This window comes from Gouania willdenowi, chromosome 14 (genome assembly GCF_900634775.1).
Source record: "Gouania willdenowi chromosome 14, fGouWil2.1, whole genome shotgun sequence".
NCBI classification, from domain to species: domain Eukaryota; kingdom Metazoa; phylum Chordata; class Actinopteri; order Blenniiformes; family Gobiesocidae; genus Gouania; species Gouania willdenowi.
This window is the reverse complement of record NC_041057.1, coordinates 3392924-3412712: the sequence shown is the minus strand read 5'-3', so window position 1 is coordinate 3412712 and position 19789 is coordinate 3392924. Positions and strand designations below refer to the sequence as shown.

General features: G+C 37.6%; 1 protein-coding gene across 2 annotated transcripts in view; it reads left to right on the top strand.

The window, feature by feature from the left end:
- LOC114475379 (ephrin type-B receptor 4-like) overlaps positions 1-17933 on the top strand; it is a 70948-nt gene extending 53015 nt beyond the window's left edge. Inside the window, exons 6-17 of one of the 2 annotated variants that reach the window (XM_028466121.1) lie at positions 5115-5450; positions 5539-5663; positions 7534-7699; positions 7909-8008; positions 10514-10578; positions 10724-10837; positions 12787-13034; positions 13120-13335; positions 14343-14492; positions 15563-15756; positions 16025-16183; positions 17328-17933. In XM_028466121.1, coding sequence (XP_028321922.1) covers positions 5115-5450; positions 5539-5663; positions 7534-7699; positions 7909-8008; positions 10514-10578; positions 10724-10837; positions 12787-13034; positions 13120-13335; positions 14343-14492; positions 15563-15756; positions 16025-16183; positions 17328-17436 — 1982 coding nt within the window. In that variant the 3' untranslated portion in view covers positions 17437-17933. The remainder of the gene's footprint in view (positions 1-5114; positions 5451-5538; positions 5664-7533; positions 7700-7908; positions 8009-10513; positions 10579-10723; positions 10838-12786; positions 13035-13119; positions 13336-14342; positions 14493-15562; positions 15757-16024; positions 16184-17327) is intronic. The other variant, XM_028466122.1, reaches the window with a different exon arrangement.
- The last annotated feature ends 1856 nt before the right edge of the window (positions 17934-19789 follow it).

Genomic DNA, 19789 nt, shown 5'->3' with positions numbered 1-19789 from the left:
GGTGTAGTTGCAGAAAAAGGCTATAAATCAGAAAAAAAATAGGCTCAAATTGATCAGAAAAATATCGTTGAAGGCATCTGGCGACCCCCCCTCCCAGTGTCTCACGACCACAAATGGGGTCCCCACCCCAAGGTTGAGAGCCCCTCATCCACATGCAAATCCATAGGTGCCACGTTAGAGTATCCCTGACTCTTCACTTTGTTTTTAACATCCTCTATGGGATTTCTTCTGCCTCTGAAAGGCTTTGTTGGTCTCCCTCCATTGAGATGCATGTTCTCAGTAGGTGAATTGCTCATTGATGGTCTCAAGCGACACCTCCATGCCGACTCAGGAATTCCCATTCAACTACACTGTGAATGTGTGACTAGGAGGGGAGATTTTAATTAGGAACGCTGTCCTGGATGGTTGGAAAACAATGTGCAACTTCTCTCACTTCCTGTTTTCTGCATAAAAGCTGTTCTCTGACATGACGCCTGGTACACACACACACAAAGATAATCGGGCTGTTTTTCTCCCAGTTTTCCACATTCCTGACCTAAAATGGCAAACGTCAGATTATCTTATGTTTTAATGTTTTATTTTAAAGGTTGATCTTGTGGTCTGAGGTTTGTTCAGAGCGAGTTTGTCCTGATAATCGGCTCTGAAACGGCCACGGCCGACAATAATCGTAAATATTAAACTTGTCAACGATTCATGAATCCGTGATTTGTGACTTGGAACAGAATGTAGCCAAACACCAAATGTTGCGTTCAGGGCAACTCGGAACTCAGCAATTTTGGAGTTGAAAATCACTGAGTTCAGCGACCGCATGTGGAAAAATCTAGTATTTGATTTTTTTTCCCAACTTTACTGAGTTGCAGCTTTGACTTCAGGTGGCTCTCCAAGTTGTTTAGATAATAAAATAATAAAAAAAACTAGAATAATTAGATTAATAAGAATCTAGAAATCTAGATTTGGATTTATTTTTTCCCCTGACTCTAGCGAGTAGGAACTCTGACTTTGGGTGGCGTTCCAATTCACTTTTTCAACTAGGAGGCCGGAAAATTTGATCTCCGAGTTCAGCAGCGAAACGTGGAAATATCTAATGTGATATTTTTTTCTCCCAACTTTAACAAATAGGAGCTACGATTTCAGGTGGCATTCCAAGTTGCTTAGATACCGCTAATTAAATAGAATAAAGAAATAAAATAAAACAAAGATTAATAATATTAGATATTACAAAAAATTGGAAATCTAATCTAAATCTAAAATTTCTAAAAATCTAATATTTGATTTTTTTTCCCCTGACTTTAGCGAGTACAAGCTCAGACTTCAGGTGACGTTCCAAGTTGCTTAGATAATAAAATAAAATAGAATAAAATAAAAATGAATGACATTAGATTTAAATTTTTTTTTTTTTAAATCTAGTTGAAATCTAAGATTTCTAGAAATCTAATATTGGAATTTCTTTTTTCCCCCGACTTTACCAACTTTGAGCTTTGAATTCAGGTGTCATTCCAAGTTGCTTAGAAAATTAAATTGAATTAAATTAAATTAAATTAAATTAAATTAAATTAAATTGAGTTGAATTTGTTTTCTAAAAATCAAATAATAGATTTTTTCCCCCCAACTTTACTGACTTTAAGCACCGACTTCAGCTGGTGTTCCAAGTTGCTTAGATATCGGTAATAACATAAAGATGAATAATATTAAATATTAAACAAAAATTGGAAATCTGATCTAAATCTATAAATTCTTGTTTTCCTGACTTTACCAAGTTGGAGTTTCGACTTCAGGTGACGTTCCAAGTTGCTTAGATAATAAAATAAAATAGAATAAAATAAAAATTAATGATATTAGATTACATTTTTTTTTAAAATCTCGTTGAAATCTAAAATTTCTAGAAATCTAATATTTTACCAACTTTGAGCTCCGACTTCAGGTGTCATTCCAAGTTGCTTAGATAATTGAATTAAAGGTGGCGTTCAAATTAAGTTTTTCAAGTAGGTGGTCGTAAATCCAGAGTTCTGAGTTACTTGGAACGCAGCATTAGATCATGTTGTTAGATCTCATTTCATCACATACGATGGTTTCCATAAAAGCTGTTTCTGTCACAGATTGTCGATTATCTTTTCATGCGTAGCACCAGACTTTAGTGTTTTTAATAGAGTTGGCTCTCAGTGGAGGGGAGAGAAGATGTATCACCTGTAAAAATCCCCATTCCCAAACGTTGAAATGAGGATTTGTTGCGTCTCGCTCAGGTTTCTGCGATGAGAGCCCTTGAGTTAGCTGCAGACTCACTGACAAAGCTGTGCCTCCTCGGCAGAAACACAAACTCATTCACAGCGCCTGAGTGCATCTCGCTGTTTAGTTATGCTTGGCTTGAGGCACGAGCTTCTTCTCCTTCTTCTTCTTCTTCTTCTTCCTCTTCTTCTTCTTCTTCTTCTAACAGTTTTCAGACGCTGATCATTATCATCTCATTTCAGACTAACGTGTAATTGCACCAGTTAAAGCGTGTGCGGAGCGCACGGAGCAGCAACAACACGCTGTGACGCAAAGTCACTGCAACAGCAGCTCTGCTCTGCTTGGCGACTACGTGTGCACAGCCAATGGGATGTGTTCAGCTTACATCCCATTCTCATAATCAAATGGTCTGTGTGGGTCATGGAGAGGTAAAGCTGCAGTGGAACCAAACAGTAGAACGCTCACAAAGCTCTGGGTTTGCTTTTTTTTTTTAAGTACAATAATGTAAAAATGTTGAAGCTTTTTTGCAGACGTTGGATTCTTTTTAAAGGAACACATTTTCAGAAATGCTTTGAGCCATTGTTAGGATATGAAATTAGATTTTTGTTGAAGTGATTTGGTGGATGTTCTGCATTTGTAGACCATTAGAAAACACTGTTTAGTGTTAAAAACAAGTTGTAAACTCAGATTACACCTTATTTCAGAGATCTCTGACTTTAAAATGATAATAAAAACAAAATTAAAAATGTTTTTTGCTTCTTTTGTCATAATAGTTTCATAGAGTATAAAACAACATAAAATAACTTTTCTTTAAGAAATAAAACAACTATTTTTCTGCTTATCATTCTTAGAGATTATTAAAAAGAAATGTTACACCTTTAAAATATTTATTTCTTGGAAATAAATGCATTTCATATTTAAATGTTATAAGATATAAATATATAATAAATGTAAAATAATGTCAATTTCTTGGAAATGAATATATGTACTTAAGTCTGATAAAAATTTAAATGCATAATACATATAAAATGTTATTTTTTATTAATTATAAGAAAATATGAATATATATATAAATATATATAGAATGATACCAATTTCTTACAAATACATGTTATATTTAATTATAATCAAATATAAATCTATGAAAAATATAAAATGTCTGTCTTGATATTAAGCACATGTAATATTTAAATATAATAAAATGTAAATATACAAAATGTTTATTTCTTGGAAATAAATATGTCATATTTAGATATGATAAATATAAATATGTAAGCAATTTAAAATGATATACAGTATATATCTTAGAAATATATTTATGTAACATTTAAATGTAATAAAATATTATTTAATACATATAAAATGAAATATGTTTCTTGGAAATAAATATATATATAATATTTTAAAAATATCTATATGTAAAATTATGTTTATTTCTCTAAAATGAATATTTAATTGCGATGGAAGTGTCTAATATTTGTCATGCTAATGCTAACGTAAATATGTGTTACTTCACTGATACAAACACCAACAAATTAGAAAAAAATTCATTTAAAACAACATTTCTTTACCAGTATAAGACATTTAATAATGCTTGGATGATCTTGGCAGATGGAAGCTGGTCTTACTCCAACATTCAATAATAAGTTTGGATTTCCTGTAAAAAAAAGGCAAGCTGCATCTGCAGCCACAGCTGTTTTCAAACAGCTCTTCTGACCAAACATTTGTTTAAGTTACTGTGATCATTCAAAGGAAGTGTCGTGCCAAGAAAACCACAGAAATAATGTTAGAGCGGGATTTGAACTCCTGACCTTTCTTTTTTTTGTGCTTGAACAAGTGTTGAACAGAGAAGCGACTGCAGTGTGGTGGGAGTTCAATGACGTGTGCAGCTTTTTGCATCATTTGTGATTTTTCTGCTGCACTCGCTGACACTAACAAGCTGTTGTGTTCTCTGAGTTCTCGTTTGTAGAACGGCTGAAGAAAAGCAAAATATTTGTTGTTTTAAGCTGATTGATGAACAAATGTGTGACAGTTGTTTACTGACAAGTACTCACATTACTGTAACTGAGTTGCTTTTATGGGTACTTATGCTTTTTTGAGTATATTTCTAAACCAGTCATTTTACTTGTACTCAAGTACATTTTAAAAGAAGTAATTTGTTACATTTCTACACCCAACCATTCCTGAGTCAGCCATTTTGCAAATACCTTTGTCCCATTTTTGCACCTTTTCAAAAAGTTGTGACAGATTTTTGCTACATTTTGCCAATAAACATCTCTTTTTTCCTGTTTTTTGTACATTTTAGCAGGTTCTTTTTGACACTTTTATCCAATTTTTGTCCTTTCTTTAATTGTTTTTTCATTTTTAATTTTAAGCAAATTTTTGCCCAATAAATACCACTTTTTCCTTTTTTCCCCTACATTTTGCCTCTTTTTGTTCCACATTTTTGCCCTTTTTCACTATTGTTTGCCACATTTTGCCCATTTAAGCTACCCTTTGTCATTAAATACCACCTGGTTCCTCTTTTTTGCCCATTTTTTGGCTACTCTTGACTGCTTTTGGCCCATTTTAGTCATTTTTTCACTCTTTTTTTATGCCATTTTGGGATTGTTTTTGGCCAACTGTTACCATGTCTGCTTCCACTAGCTCTTAAAAAAAAAAACGTAGCGGAACAGACCACTTAGGGTCGTTGCCCGGTATACCAGATGGCCAGTTCACTAGTAACCTTTACTTTGAGCTACTTTTTACTCATACTTGTGTACAATTTATATCAGTTAATAGTGTTTCTACTTAAGTAGATTCATCAGCACTGTTTACACCTCTTGTTTACTGAACAGTCAAGCCCACATCAGGTTAACCGTAGAGATTATTTTTTTCCCTCTACGTTCTAGAACCGCCCTCGGCTCCACGCAGCATCGTCCCTCAGATCAACGACACCACCCTGAGCCTCGAGTGGAACGAGCCCCTGGACAACGGTGGGCGGACGGACCTGAGCTACGCCGTGGGCTGCTCCGTGTGTCGCTCTCCTAAGGGAGCGTGCATCCCCTGTGGAGACAGCGTCAGCTACAGACCGCCTCAAGACCAACTGCAGGGTCGCAGGGTGGAGGTGTGGGGGCTCCTCCCACACACCACCTACACCTTCACCATCCAGGCGCTCAACGGCGTCTCCCAGTACAGCACCAAGGACCCGGCCAGCGATAGCGTCAACATCACCACCAGCCATGACGGTGAACGCCGGGAACGCAGACGAGAAATAAAAATGAAAAATAAAAAAAGCTTGGGTGGATATTTATAATTGTGGTGCCATCTGTGCAGTGCCGTCGCTGGTGTCTGTGATTCGGAAGAGCGACTCCACAGAGAGCAGTCTGACCCTTCACTGGTCCGTCCCCACACAGCTCCACTACACCGTCCTGCTGTACCAGCTGCGCTACTGCGAGAAGGTGAGAACATTTCCTCGTTTCTCACCATGGAGAACTCGTATCAGCTGTCACAAATGATACAAGATGCTCAGCACAGATTTCAAAAAGGAAATAAAACAGAAGAAATCATCTTTTTAATATGATGGCCCTTTAATGCTACATTTACAGTAATATGTTGTTGTTATTGTGCTGCAAAATATACAATTTCAGATGCACGATGTGTTTGAATTTACTTTGTTAAAACTGCTGGAGACGATGCATTTGTATCAGATAAAAACATTGTGTAGGTCTAAAGATAATTTGCTTGAAAAAAATATGCAAAAGGTTGAAATTGATGCACAAAAGTTTGTTTTGAGCATTAATTGTCGGAAAGGTTTTGGCATTGCAAGCCATCCACTGGTTAATTACACCTTTTAATTATTGATATTTAAATTGTTTTCACACATTTCAGATTTCTGGTGTTTATTTTGGGGTACACACAGAAAGTTCTGAATCCTCCTTGTTTTGTAAAGAAACACCAGAAATCACAGTAAAGGTGCGTTCACACCGAATGCGACCTCAGCAACGACAGCCGCTTAAATCGCCAGTGATGAGTCGCTTGAACATAGTCACGCTTTTTGGTCGTTTCATCGCTCCAGTGACCTAATGTAACCCTAACCCAGCGCCACTTGTATTTAAGGATTAAATGCTCAATTTACAGAGTTACTAAAGGATGAGCTCACTCAAAATACACTTAGAATTGAAAAGGCTTATTCAAGGAGTATGCCACTTTCATTTTGGCCCCAGTAAGTTGAAGTGTGCCGCCCTCTCAGATTAGATTAGATGTCGCGACACAGCGTCACTCAAAGTTGCTTGAAAAGCAACTTCTCAGGTCGTGCGACAATGTCACTGGAATCACGTGAGTCGCATCACTTGAAGGGAGGTCGCTTGATGTCGCATCACTTACATTGTTTTTGAATGTAATCTAATCGCTGAAGTCGCATTCGGTGTGAACGCACCTTTTCAATGAAGTACAAAGTTAAACACTTTTATGTATCCGTCTACGGGACTCTACATCCCACAATGCAATGCACCAAACTTTTTCGACAATAGCTGCGTTTCCATTACCCTTCAATAAGCGCGAAATCTAAATCACGCAAAAAAAACTGGTAATGGAAACACATATTGCTAAAACGTTTTTACGCTTTCATGAGGAGGTTTTTCAGACGTTTCGATATTGAAATGTGTACAAATGCCCTATGGAAACACTTTTTCCGCAAATGCACGTCACAGAACGTGACGTACCTGGTCACATGACCACATCTCTCTGAGAAAACATGGCGCAGTACGTGTAAACAGAAAGGGAGATCCAGACATTATTAAGCATTATACTTTAAAATTATTACTGCCATATTAGATGTAAAACACCAAGTGTTAAAAGGACGTCTTTCTGCTGCGAAGTCTCGCGGGATGAGATTTTACGGGAGTTTTGAGGCTCCTTCCCAAAACAACGTTCACGTTCAAAGCGCAATTATACTTTGTCGACATTTAGAAATATTGCTTTTATTTTGCAAAAATCTGTAATGGAAACCCAGTTATTGTCAATAAGAGATTGTTTACAGTAGAGATCAAAACAAACTTTTAAGCAGCAATTTCAACCTTTCAATTTAATTTTTTTTTATTGATCTTTGAGGCCTAAACTATGTCTTTATCTGATTTAAAAATACTGTATCTATATCGTCCCGTGCAGCTTTAAACTAAAGTGACTGTGATTGTGTTTCTTGTAAGTGTAACTTTTAACTTAAAATGACTCATAACTCTGAGACTTTTGGGATTAGGAGCGTCTTCCTGCTGCAGCTTTTTATCCAATCCCAGTTCATCTTTACACTTTGAAGTGATTTTTCTGGTGCAGGACGGGCACAGCGAGGATCAGTGCCACTACACGGAAAGCAAAAGAAACCAAGCCGTGCTTACGGAGCTGCGCAGAGCCACCAGGTACGAGGTGCAGGTGAGAGCGCGCACCATGGCCGGGTACGGCAGCTTCAGCCCGGCGGCCGTCTTCAGCACGCTGCCCGACGGTAAGAAACAGTCGCCGCTTCTTATTTCCATATGGGACATACTTTATATTCCTCTTTGCATAATCTGCTTGGTTCCGTCCTTGTTCTAGGATTGTACCCTTGCATGGAGTCGTTTTTTATTTTTTATGACCATTGTGTCATTTTTTTTACTTATACTAATAAAAGCCTCCTGTTGATACGAGACTGTAATTCTCCTGCTTCGCTCCCAGGACACGACTCCGCCTCCCAGTTCCTCGTACCCGGCGTCCTCATCGCTCTGGGGATGCTGCTGCTCGCCCTCTTCGTCTTTGTGGCAGCGTACTGCATACGGTGAGAACCAGTATGCATTTTCATCTTCTTCTTTTCTGTTTCTTCTTATCTTTTTCTTTGTCTTCATCTTGTTTTTCTATTTCTTTTTCTCTTTATCTTCCTTTTCTCCTTCTTTTCTTCTTTTTCATCTTGTTTTTTTTTTTTTTTTTTCTTCTTTTTCTGTCTTTTCTCTTTTCTTTGTCCTTTTCTTCTTTTTCCATTTCTTTTTCTTCTTCTTCCTTTTGTCTTCTTTTTCTTCTTCTTTTTCTATTCCTTTTTCTCTTTATCTTCTTTTTCTTCTAATTATTATTATTTTTCAATTATTTTTCTCACTTTTTATTCATCATCTTTTTCTTTTTGTCTTTTTTACTTCATCTTCTTCTTATTTTCTTTCTTTTTCTATTGATTTTTCTCTTTATCTTCCTTTTCTTCTTCTTCTTATTATTATTATTATTATTTTTCTATTTCTTTTTCTCTTTTTTTTTTGTTTTCTTCGTCGTCTTCTTTTTCTGCTTACCCAGCTAAAATTCATCCTGCTCATTAGGACATTTTCCTCAGGCGTCATTGTTTGAGTAAATAGTGGTGGATGCCATCAGAGGGAGAGAGAGAAAGTGCAGCATAGAGAGAGAGACGCTGATAAAGGTAGGGGGCAAGGAAAGGCAGGATGCAGGCGTCCCAGCCCTGTTTCCACAGGACAGGAGAACAATAGCTGTGACCTTGTGACACTCACACACACACACACACACACACACACACACACACACACACAAACCAGTGACTGAGGCCCAGTTCTGCCACTAACCGAGGGTGGTGCGTTCTTGCTATTTTAAGCACATGAGGTGGGAGAGGGAAGAGAGAGGCGGAGGAGATCCAGTAGCTACAGGCTTGTTACGGCGCTGTAGGGATGAGTTTGTGCCAGCAGAATTCTAATGGAGCCACTGGTGTCAAAGAGCACAAGCACAGACAACGCACTCAGGTAGTCGCACACTTCCCCGATCCACCGGCCATTGTTTGTTTTAGGATCACACAGGATTGTTGAAGGACAGCGGGAATGTAAGACAACAAACTCCTGGTTTCTGTCAGGAAAAATAAAGGATGAATTGTTCTATTTAAAGGGATCCTCCACTGTTTTTACAAATGTGACTTAAAACCTTTGAAATGTCCTTACTAGTATATCACGGAAAGTTTAAGACGCACAAACCCTGGGTGGGTGTCCTTCAACTGTCAATGATTACGCAACAACTTCAGCCGTCAGAGCGTGTCAGTGCACTGTTTAAGGGAGAGTAAAGGTCCCTTAGAAGAGCTCTTCTTCTCTGCTTCACTGTCTACTACCAAACTGCAAAGTTGTAACTTTTTTTTCGAGTCACACCTGTTTTTTATCCTATTTCAGTAAACAAAAGAGGGTTACATCAGCATCTTTAACTTTTCCTGATTATTTAGAGCCCAGTGTCAAAGCCATGGCCCGGGGGCCAAATATGGCCCTTTGGAGCATCCAATCCGACAGAGAAAACATGAATCATTGTGTAAATGAAACACATTTTTAATGTTAACGTGGAAAAAAAAACTCAACACTCTTACAAAATCCTCAAATTATGACACAATATTTTCCTCAATTAAATAGAAATTGGTCACAAAATCTGGGAAATTTAAAGTAAAGATTTGTTTGGACTGATGTCTGTCTCTTATTGCTTGGATATTGTCAGATTCTTACATATTTTTTGTTTTATTTATACGTAGAAGTGTAAACTAGGGCACAAATATGTTGAAATTACTTACAAAACTACAAAATCAATATAAAAAAAACAACAAAAAACAGACAAAGTACAGGACAAAAGCGGTTATACGGTAGTTATATAGTCTATGCATATAAAACAAAAGGAGGCACTCTTAAAGAGATCAAAATGTTCTGTATTTTGCCCCTGAACTAAAAGAGTTTGACACCCCTGGTTTAGAGCAACAAAAGCAGCACGAGTGATCATTTTGACTGAAAAAGCTGCTAAATCATCTAAAAATCATGCTGAATGTTTCACTCCAATAGAAAACAATGAGATGTTTACAGGCAGTGGGGCCTTGTGACATCATCAATCACGTGATTTTAAGATGGAGGAACACAGGCTCCAAAACTGTAAAGTAGTCCCATTTTTAAAAGTTAAAAATTAAACAGATATTGTGTAAAATGATGTGTTTTGTTAGGCATAAATCTTCTAATAAGTACATTTTAAAGGTTTTAGGCCACATTTGTAAAAACAGTGGAGGAGACCTTTAAGTTTGTCTCATCTGTGTCTGTATACCGACCTCTGACTGATGACCTCCCAATTAGACCCATTAATGTTGATCTGGTCTTTTTGGCCTTCGTTGTCTTTGTTTGTATTCAGTGAGTTAGCGTAGGAGCTGTTACAGTGTTAGATGATTGATCTACATCTGCCACAGGAACAACCGAGCAAATCCAATCACGCTCCTATTCTTCAGGTAACCGCCTCCACGTCCGTATCTTGTTTCATTTATGCCGATCTTGTGTGTCTGCAGGCGACACAGTCACATCAAGGACCCCGAGCTGAGCGACAAAAACAGCCAGTACCTCGTCGGTCAAGGTAACGGATCAAGGACTCGCATGCCAAAGCTCAGCTATGATTTAACACCAGTTCACGGTGTTAAATCCACCTCGTTGCTACCACTTCACCTACATTTCTCTGCTTCTTTTCCTTTCCCACGGCTCGGCTGGGCTTTATTTCACAGGGGTCAAGGTTTACATCGACCCCTTCACCTACGAGGACCCCAATGAGGCTGTGCGAGAATTCGCTAAGGAAATCGACGTTTCCTTTGTGAAGATCGAGGAGGTGATTGGTGCAGGTAAGCCTGAGCCGTACACTTTTCTTATGATTAAAAAGAACACAAACCTCCTTTTCAGTTGTCTGGACCATTGATCCTGATCATGGTACCATGGTCATCAACACTTTAAAGGCTTGGAAGAAGTTTATATCTCCATTAATAACCAAAATCTGTTGTTGACTATTGACGTAAACCTGCTAACAGTCAAAGAAACAAACAAAAAAATTAAAAACTGGTGAAAATATTACCTCCTCAACACAAAATACAACATAAATACACAAATCAATAACAAGAATACACAGAATGACATAAAAATATACAAAATAACCACAAAAATACCCAAAATGACTCCAAAATAACACAAAATTACAACAAAAATGCAAGAAATTACTCCAAAAACCAAAAAAAAAAAAAAACATGCAAATAAATAAACACCTCCTTGGCGGAGGTACTTACTCCATAAACACAAATAAAACAACAAAAATGCACAGTATGACAGAAAAATATACAAAATAACAGCATCTATACCTAAAATTACTCCAAAAAACTAAAAATGGACAAAATAACAAAAAAAAATGCAATAAATTCTCTCAAAAAAAATAAACAAAAATCATGCAAATAAATAATCACTGATGAAAATATTACCTCCTTGGTGGAAGTAAATACTCCATAAACACAAAATACAACATAAATACACAAAACAATGACAGAAATGCACAGGAGGACAAAATAACTAGAAATTACTCCAAAATAGACACAAACAAGCAAATACATGAACTCCTCCTTGGCAGAGGTATTTACTCCATATGCACATAATACAACATAAAAATGCAAAACAATGACAAAAATGCATAGAATGACAGAAAAATAAGTAAAACAGCAGCAAAAGTACACAAAATGACTCCAAAAAGCGCACACTGTGTTACAGAAAAATATACAAAAGAGCAGCAAAAATGCAAGAAATTCCTCCAAGAAAACAAAATGAAATAAATGCTGGTGAAAATATTACCTCCTTGGCAGAAGTAATGACTCTGTAAACATAAAATATACAAATCAACGATAAGAATACACAGAATGGCAGAAAAAATAGACACAAACAAGCAAATAAATGAACCCCTGTGAAAATATTACATTGGCGGAGGTAATTATTCTATATGCACAAAATACAACATAAATACACAGAACAACGCCAAAAAGGCACAGAATATACAAAATACCAACATAAAGATCCAAAAATGACTCCAAAAAAACACACAAAATTAAGGAAAAATATACAAAACAACATAAACGCAAGAAATTTACTCCAAAAAGACAAAATAGACACAAACAAACAAATAAATGCTGGTGAAAAGTTAACCTTCTCAGCAGAAGTAATATACGTTACAAACAGAACATAAATACACAAAAAAATGACAAGAATACAGAGAATGACAGAAAAATCTTTATAATTACAACAAAAATACAAGAAATTACTCCAAAAAACAAAAAAATACACAAAAAAACATGCAAATAAAGAAATGTTGGTGAAAATATTAACCCTTTGGTGGAGGGAATTACTCAAAGTTAAAGAAAAATATACAAAACTGCAAGAAATTATTCTAAAAACATAGAATAAGCACAAACGAATAAATAAAAGCTGGTGAAAATATGACGTCCCCAGCGGAGGAAATATTGTGTAAACTTTTAGGAAATTCTTTGTTTTGTTCTTTGGACTAATTTTCCTTTTTTCCTCTTATACTTTTATATTAATGTATTAAATTCATGAAGCCAAATGAATTGAGGCTTATTTAAATAAATTGCCTTTGTATCAGACAGACTGTGATATGGCTGTGAGAATAAAGCTATTAAATGATAATACATGTGTTGTGTTCTAAGTGGCTCCACTGGCTGCAGGATGTCATTACGCAGGTTATGCAGGTGACGTGACAGAGAAAAGCACTAATGTGGGTCTTTGTGTCCGTACGCTGCAGGCGAGTTCGGAGAGGTGTGTCGAGGACGGCTCAGAGTCCCGGGAAAGAAGGAAAACTACGTCGCAATCAAGACCCTGAAGGGAGGATATACAGAGAAGCAGAGGCGGGACTTCCTGTCGGAGGCTTCCATCATGGGCCAGTTTCAGCATCCCAACATCATCCACCTGGAGGGAATCATCACGGCCAGCTGTCCGGTCATGATACTCACTGAGTTCATGGAAAACGGCGCTCTGGACTCCTTCCTACGGGTTAGTGTGAGACACTTCACAGGTACACGAAAAACACAGCGGCACCATTTTAAAAAACAACAAACCACCGCTGTGTGTTCTGCAGCTGAACGACAGCCAGTTCACACCCATCCAGCTGGTGGGAATGCAGCGCGGCATCGCTTCTGGCATGAAGTACTTGGCAGAGATGAGCTACGTGCACCGAGACCTCGCCGCCCGCAACATCCTGATCAACAGCAACCTGGTGTGCAAAGTGTCCGACTTCGGCTTGTCACGATTCCTACAAGAGAACTCTTCAGACCCCACCTACACCAGCTCTCTGGTGAGAACCAGTGCTAAAGATACTTCATGATGACGTTCAGCTACAGGGGCCCGCTTTTGTGGTGGGGCCCCCAAAAGTAAACACAGAAAATTATTTAAAAGAAATACACAAAACAATGGAGAAAATGCACAAAATTACTTCCAAAACACATAAAATGACGCAAAATAACAACAGAAATGACTGCAAAAACACATAAGTACACAATATCACCCAAAAAAAAAAACACAAAAAATGCTCCAAATTATAATAAAATACACCAAACAACAGCAAAAATGCACAAAATTACTCCCAAAACACAAATAATTACAAAAAAAGACAACAAAAATGGCCCCAAAAAAACAGAATTATTAAAAAAAAGAATAAAAAGATTATTTTAAAATACACAACATTGCAAGAATACACAAAAATACTAAAATACTCCCAAAACACATACAATTACACAAAAGGACAACAGAAATTACCCCAAAAAACAGGAAACATACAAAATAACAAAAAACAAACAAAATTACAGAATATTACATAAAACGACAACAGAAATTACTCCAAAAAATACCCAAATACACAAAATGACAACAAAAAGCACAAAAAGCCTGAAACTAACAAATTACCTTAAAAAACTAAAACAAACCCCTAATTACACAAAATGACTTCAAAACACATTAAATAAGAGAAAAATACATTAAATGACAACATAAACACACAAAGTTACTCCAAAAACATGTAAAATTACACAAAATGACACCAAATATTACCCAATACATTTGATTTACTTGCATAAAGATCCATGTTAAAGAAAAGCCTCAGGTCTTGAGTTTGATACGTGTGCTAATTATTCAAACCAATACATATTTGGACTAGCCTTAGATTGTAAACAGTATCTAATAAATATTTCTATTACTAAGGGTTGATTCAGTATTTGAAGAGGTTTCCTTTCCCTCTTTTTCCGTCCTTGTCTTCACACTATTCTGAGCCTGTCTGTCTGTCTGGTTTTTTTCCCGTCTGTCCAGGGAGGAAAGATCCCAATCCGCTGGACAGCTCCGGAGGCGATCGCCTTCAGAAAGTTTACTTCAGCCTCAGACGTGTGGAGTTATGGCATCGTCATGTGGGAGGTCATGTCGTTTGGAGAGCGGCCGTACTGGGACATGAGTAACCAGGATGTGAGTTATCACCCAAACCGTTTCAGACGTGTCGCTAATAAGGGATCTTTGCTGATTGTCCAGAAACTAAGCTAACTTTGACGCTATCTCAGGGGTTCTCAACCTTGGGGTGGGGCCTGCAAGAAACTAAGAATGTTGTTTTTTTTACAATTTGAGCCCATGTTTGTATATTTTTACCCTTTTTCTGCAACTACACCAAACTTGTTTTAACCTATATTCATCACTTTTTCTTGCCATGTTTTTGTTACTTTTAATGCAGTTTTGCAACATTACTCTTATTTCTGCCACTTCTCCATAAAAAAAACTGCACATTTGTTCCACGTTCAAGACATTTCCAGCACTTATAAACCCTTTCCACCACTTTTTCCACCTAATGTCACATATGTTGACCCATTATTGTCACTTTTAACCTCTTTGTACCATATCTCATGCTTATTCTTGCCAATTTAACCACATTTATAAATTGTTATGCCCAGTATTTGACAGTTTAAACAGTTTATTCCTACTAATTGTTCCAATATTGACACTTTAAACCATTTTTTTTTGCACATTTTTTGTCCATTTTTGGCCTCTTTAATTTGTAACTTTTAACCAATTTTTGTGGTTTTTATATTCTAATTTCTCCACCCACATTCATGATTTGTCATGTCCATTATTTACCAGTTTGGTCACTTTTCAACCCATTATATTTATAAGGATTTCCATCTTTAAGATGACTATAATAATAATAATAATAATAAATGTTCCTGGATAACAGTAGATATTATTCAGATGAATAAATAAATGTGGTTATCACAGATTCATAGAACAATAAACCATCATTTTACTGACTTTATGGATGGACCCCAAAAATCTCCCCCCTTTATTCCCCCTCATAGATGGTCCTGTCTCCACATGACTGTTCGTCAATGTTCATGTCTGTGTTCAACCACCTTCAGCTACAGTGGGGGTCTCTGGTCTCTGGGACCTTTATTTTGGGGGTCACAGGCTGAATAGTTTGAGAACCACCGCAGTTTATCTGAGGCTTTATTTGTTGGAATTGTTGATGAAAGTTGTTTGCTTGTGTTCAGGTGATCAACGCCATAGAGCAGGACTACCGGCTGCCCCCGCCTCCCGACTGCCCTACCCACCTGCACCAGCTGATGTTGGACTGCTGGCAGAAGGACCGCTCGGCGCGTCCTCGCTTCTCTGACCTGGTCAGCGCGTTGGACAAACTGATTCGTAACCCTGCGTCTCTGAAGATCGTGGCCCAGGAGGGTTCAGGGTGAGTTAATGTTTACCGTCCTGCTGGGAGCTGTCGGCTTCTTGCTGGGCCCATTTCCCTTCCTCCACATTGCGCCTGTCGGCCGCCCATATTCAGCCCAGCACCCCGCCTCCCCCCTCCCGTCCTGACAATTCCCATTGTTTGCTCCTGTCAGTCTCAGATTCCATCTCTGGAATTCTGCTTCAGGACACGTATTAGCTTCCCTCTGTTGTTCCGCTGACAGCGTGTATGAGTTATTTCTTTGTCTGTGGACTGTGCCCCCCCCCAGGCTGTCCTACCCCCTGCTGGACCAGCGTGCACCTTTAGCCCTGTCGCCCTGCACTGCGGTGGGGGAGTGGCTGCGGGCCATTAAGATGGAGCGCTACGAGGACAGCTTCCTTCAGGCTGGTTTCAACTCTGTGGATCAGCTCGCTCCCATCAGCACACAGTCAGTCCCCCACCACGTCACACTTTATCTAAAAACTAAACTAAACCCCAAAAAAACAAATGATTAATTAGTATTAAGTAATGCTTTTTATTGATCCTGGTCCAACTCTCAACATTTTACTCAGTGTTTCAGTTTTACGATGGCGTATTAGGGCCACATTAAAACAAAAAGAAATCTGGACACTACGAGATTAAAGTCGTAAAATTTCAAGAATAAAGTCGTAATTTTATGAGATTAAAGTCTTAAATTAATTAGATTAAAGTAATAATATTTCAAGAATAAATTTGTGACAGTAAAGTGTTCAGTGAAAGTAATTCAACACCAATAGCCCTGTAGTCGATCACTTCCTCCTCCACAATAAAATAGGATATTTGCTCCAGATCAGTCTGGTTCTTTAGTCATAACAAACACAAACATCTGCAAAGTGTTTTTAAAGTCTTTAAACTGATAACAGTGGTAATGATGGGCCAAAAAGCAAAAAGAGACGAAGAATAATCTAAACTAAATGTTCCACATTCTCCATAACGCACGAGTGACCACAACACAGACAACATCCTGTTTGTATTTTAATTTTAATCTCAAAATATGATGACTTTGTTCTCATAAAATTACAACTTTATTCTCGAAATATTAGGTCTTTAATCATGCTAATTAGAGTAACCCAAATGGCTTGAATGTGGCAGAATGGGGGGGGGGGGGTATAAAGTAGTTTGAAAACTTAATTTATTTTAAACTAAATAATGGGCATGACAAATTGTGAATGTGGTTAACTTGGAAAAAAATAAGCTTAAAATATGGTAAAAAGAGGTTAAAAGTGACAATAATGGGTCAACATATGTGACATTAGGTGGAAAAGTGGTGGAAATGGTTTATTAGTGCTGAAAATGTCTTGAAAGTGGAAAAAATGTGCAGAAAATGCATTAAATTTGATGGAGAAGTAGCAGAAATGTGAGTAATGTAGCAAAAATACATTAAAAGAGCCTAAATATATCATGAAAAAGTGATGAAAATAGGTTAAAATATGGCAAGTTTGGTGTAGTTACAGAAAAAATAAGCAAAAAGTGGCTGAAATTGTTGTTGTTTATTGAAGGCATCTGGTGACCCCCCCCCCCCCTCCTAACCCTTTATTTTTGTCTTCCCTCAGGGATCTGCTGCACATGGGAGTGACTCTGGCCGGTCATCAGAGGAAAATCCTCTCCAGCATCCAAACCATGACCTTTCGGAACAAGAGCGCCGCCACTGTGACCTTCTAACCAAGCGGCCCCCCTACCTGGATGCAGGTGCAGCCCCTCTCCCTCTCCTCTAAACTTGTTTTGAGCACAGACTCAACGGGAGGTCGGAGAATTTATTCATGACCAAAAAAAAATAAAAATAAATAAATAAGGGATGAAAAACATGAGCCCAGAGGAGAACTGATGCCAAAACGAAGAGATTCTGCAGGGCTGAGGGCTTCATTTTCACCGTTTGTGGTTCGAGGTTAAGACTTTACCACGTGCCAAAGCAGCAGCAGGAGGAGCCGCTGACCACAGTTTACGGATTATTGTTCCACACCCCACCAAAGGACAGGAAGAAAATCCAAGTGAAGGTTCAAAGTGTTTCTAATGTTGCGTAATGAGGAATGCGTCCACACACGTTCTGTGTGAGTGTGTGTGCGTGTCTTCCATCACTTGTTGTTGTTTTTTTAAACTTTTATTGAACCAGGAAGATCTCATTTAGATTTAAGCGATCCTCCACTGTTTTTTTACAACTGTAGCCTAAAACCTTTAAAATGTATTTATTAGTAGATCTGTGTCTAACAAAACACATTATTTTACATCATATTCATTTTATTAACTTTAAAAAATAGGACTATTTTACAGTTTTAGAGCCTGTGTTCCTCCATCTTGAAATCACATGATTGATGATGTCACACGGCCCCACTTCCTGTAAACATCCCATTGTTTTCTATTGGAGTGAAACATTCAGCCTGTTTTTTAGATCATTTAACAGCTTTTTTCAGTCAAAATAACAACTTGTGCTGCTTTTCGTTACCAGAAAAAGTTAAAGATATCGATGTAAACCTTTTTTTTCTTCCAAAAAAGGATAAAAGCATAATCTATGACGCAGGGGGAGACAATTCCAACTCTGCAGTTTGGTAGTAGACATTAAAGCAGAGAAGAAGAGCTCAGTGTGCTGAAGTTAGAGAGTGAATCACGGACTGTTGAAGGACTTTTATCCTCAGGGTTTGTGCTTCGGTGCGCTGTTTAAGGGATAGTAAAGGTCCCTTAGGAGAGCTCTTCTTCTCTGCTTCATTATCAACTACCTAACCACAGAGTTGGAACTGTCGCCGCCCATGCAGTTTAGATTTTTTTTTTTCCGAGTCACATTTTTTATCCTCTTTCCATAAACAAAAGAGCTTTACATCAATGACTTTTACTTTTCCTGATTATTTAGAGCAACGAAAAGTAGCCCAAGTTGTTATTTTGACTAAAAAAGCTGTTAAATGATCTAAAAACCAGGCTGAATGTTTCACTCCAATAGAAAACAATGGGATGTTTACAGGCAGTGGGGCCATGTGACATCATCAATCATGTGATTTCAAGATGGAGGAACACAGGCTCTAATACTGTAAAGTAGTCCAATTTTTAAAAGTTAATAAAACAAATGTGATGTAAAATAATGTGTTTTGTCAGACATAGATCTACTAATAAGTACATTTTAAAGATTTTATTTCACATTTGTTAAAAAAAAACAAAAAAAAAACAGTGGACTGTCCCTTTAAGAGATTCCTGGAAGCAGATTATGACTAACAGTGAGTTTGTCCAAAACTGAAACATTTCAGCGGTGATCTTCCACAGCGTTCTGTTTCGTCCGTTCCTTTCGTTGGATTCGAACCCTCACCTCCGCTCTACTCAGGTGTGATGTCGACGCATACTTTTGCTTCCTCCTGCTCCAATCAGAATCCTCTCATCTTCCTCAGCTGCAGCAGCAGTGACAATGGGCACTTTGGTCATTTCAGATCATTTATAACCTCCACTGACTCTGTTTATTCTGGTCAAACTGAAGAATGAAGACGAGCCCAATGAACTCAGAGGAAACTGTTGAAACTGTTGATGGATGTTTGGTTTTTTCTTCATTAAGAAAAAAAAAAAAAAGTGTTATTTTTTTTAAAAAAGATTGATCGTTCTCTGTATTTCTTCCGGTGCCGTTAATTCTTTATTGTGGACTTACATGAGCGTTTTTTTTTTTTATAAAGCTAAAGTATCTCACAAGTGATGAATTTGTGTCTGATTTCTAATGATTCTCTCAAAATGAGGCAGGAGTGACTTTTCTAACCACAGCTTATTTTAAAGCTCGACATAAACAAATCCAAAGTGTCGTGCGAGGGTGTGTCTTTGGGGTTTTTTTTTTTTTGGAGGGAATGTTTACTTGTGGCTTTTCTCTTGTTTGATTCCCGTTCCTCCCACAGTGGCTCTGATGTGGCCGCCTGCAAACATTTTCCCACAGCTTCGATAAAGGTCGAAGGATAAAAATATATCAAACCTCACCTCAGGATTGCGTTAGTTTTTCACTCGTCAGTTGGAAAAAAACAAGTTTAGCTGAAAAAATAAAAAATTAAATTAGATC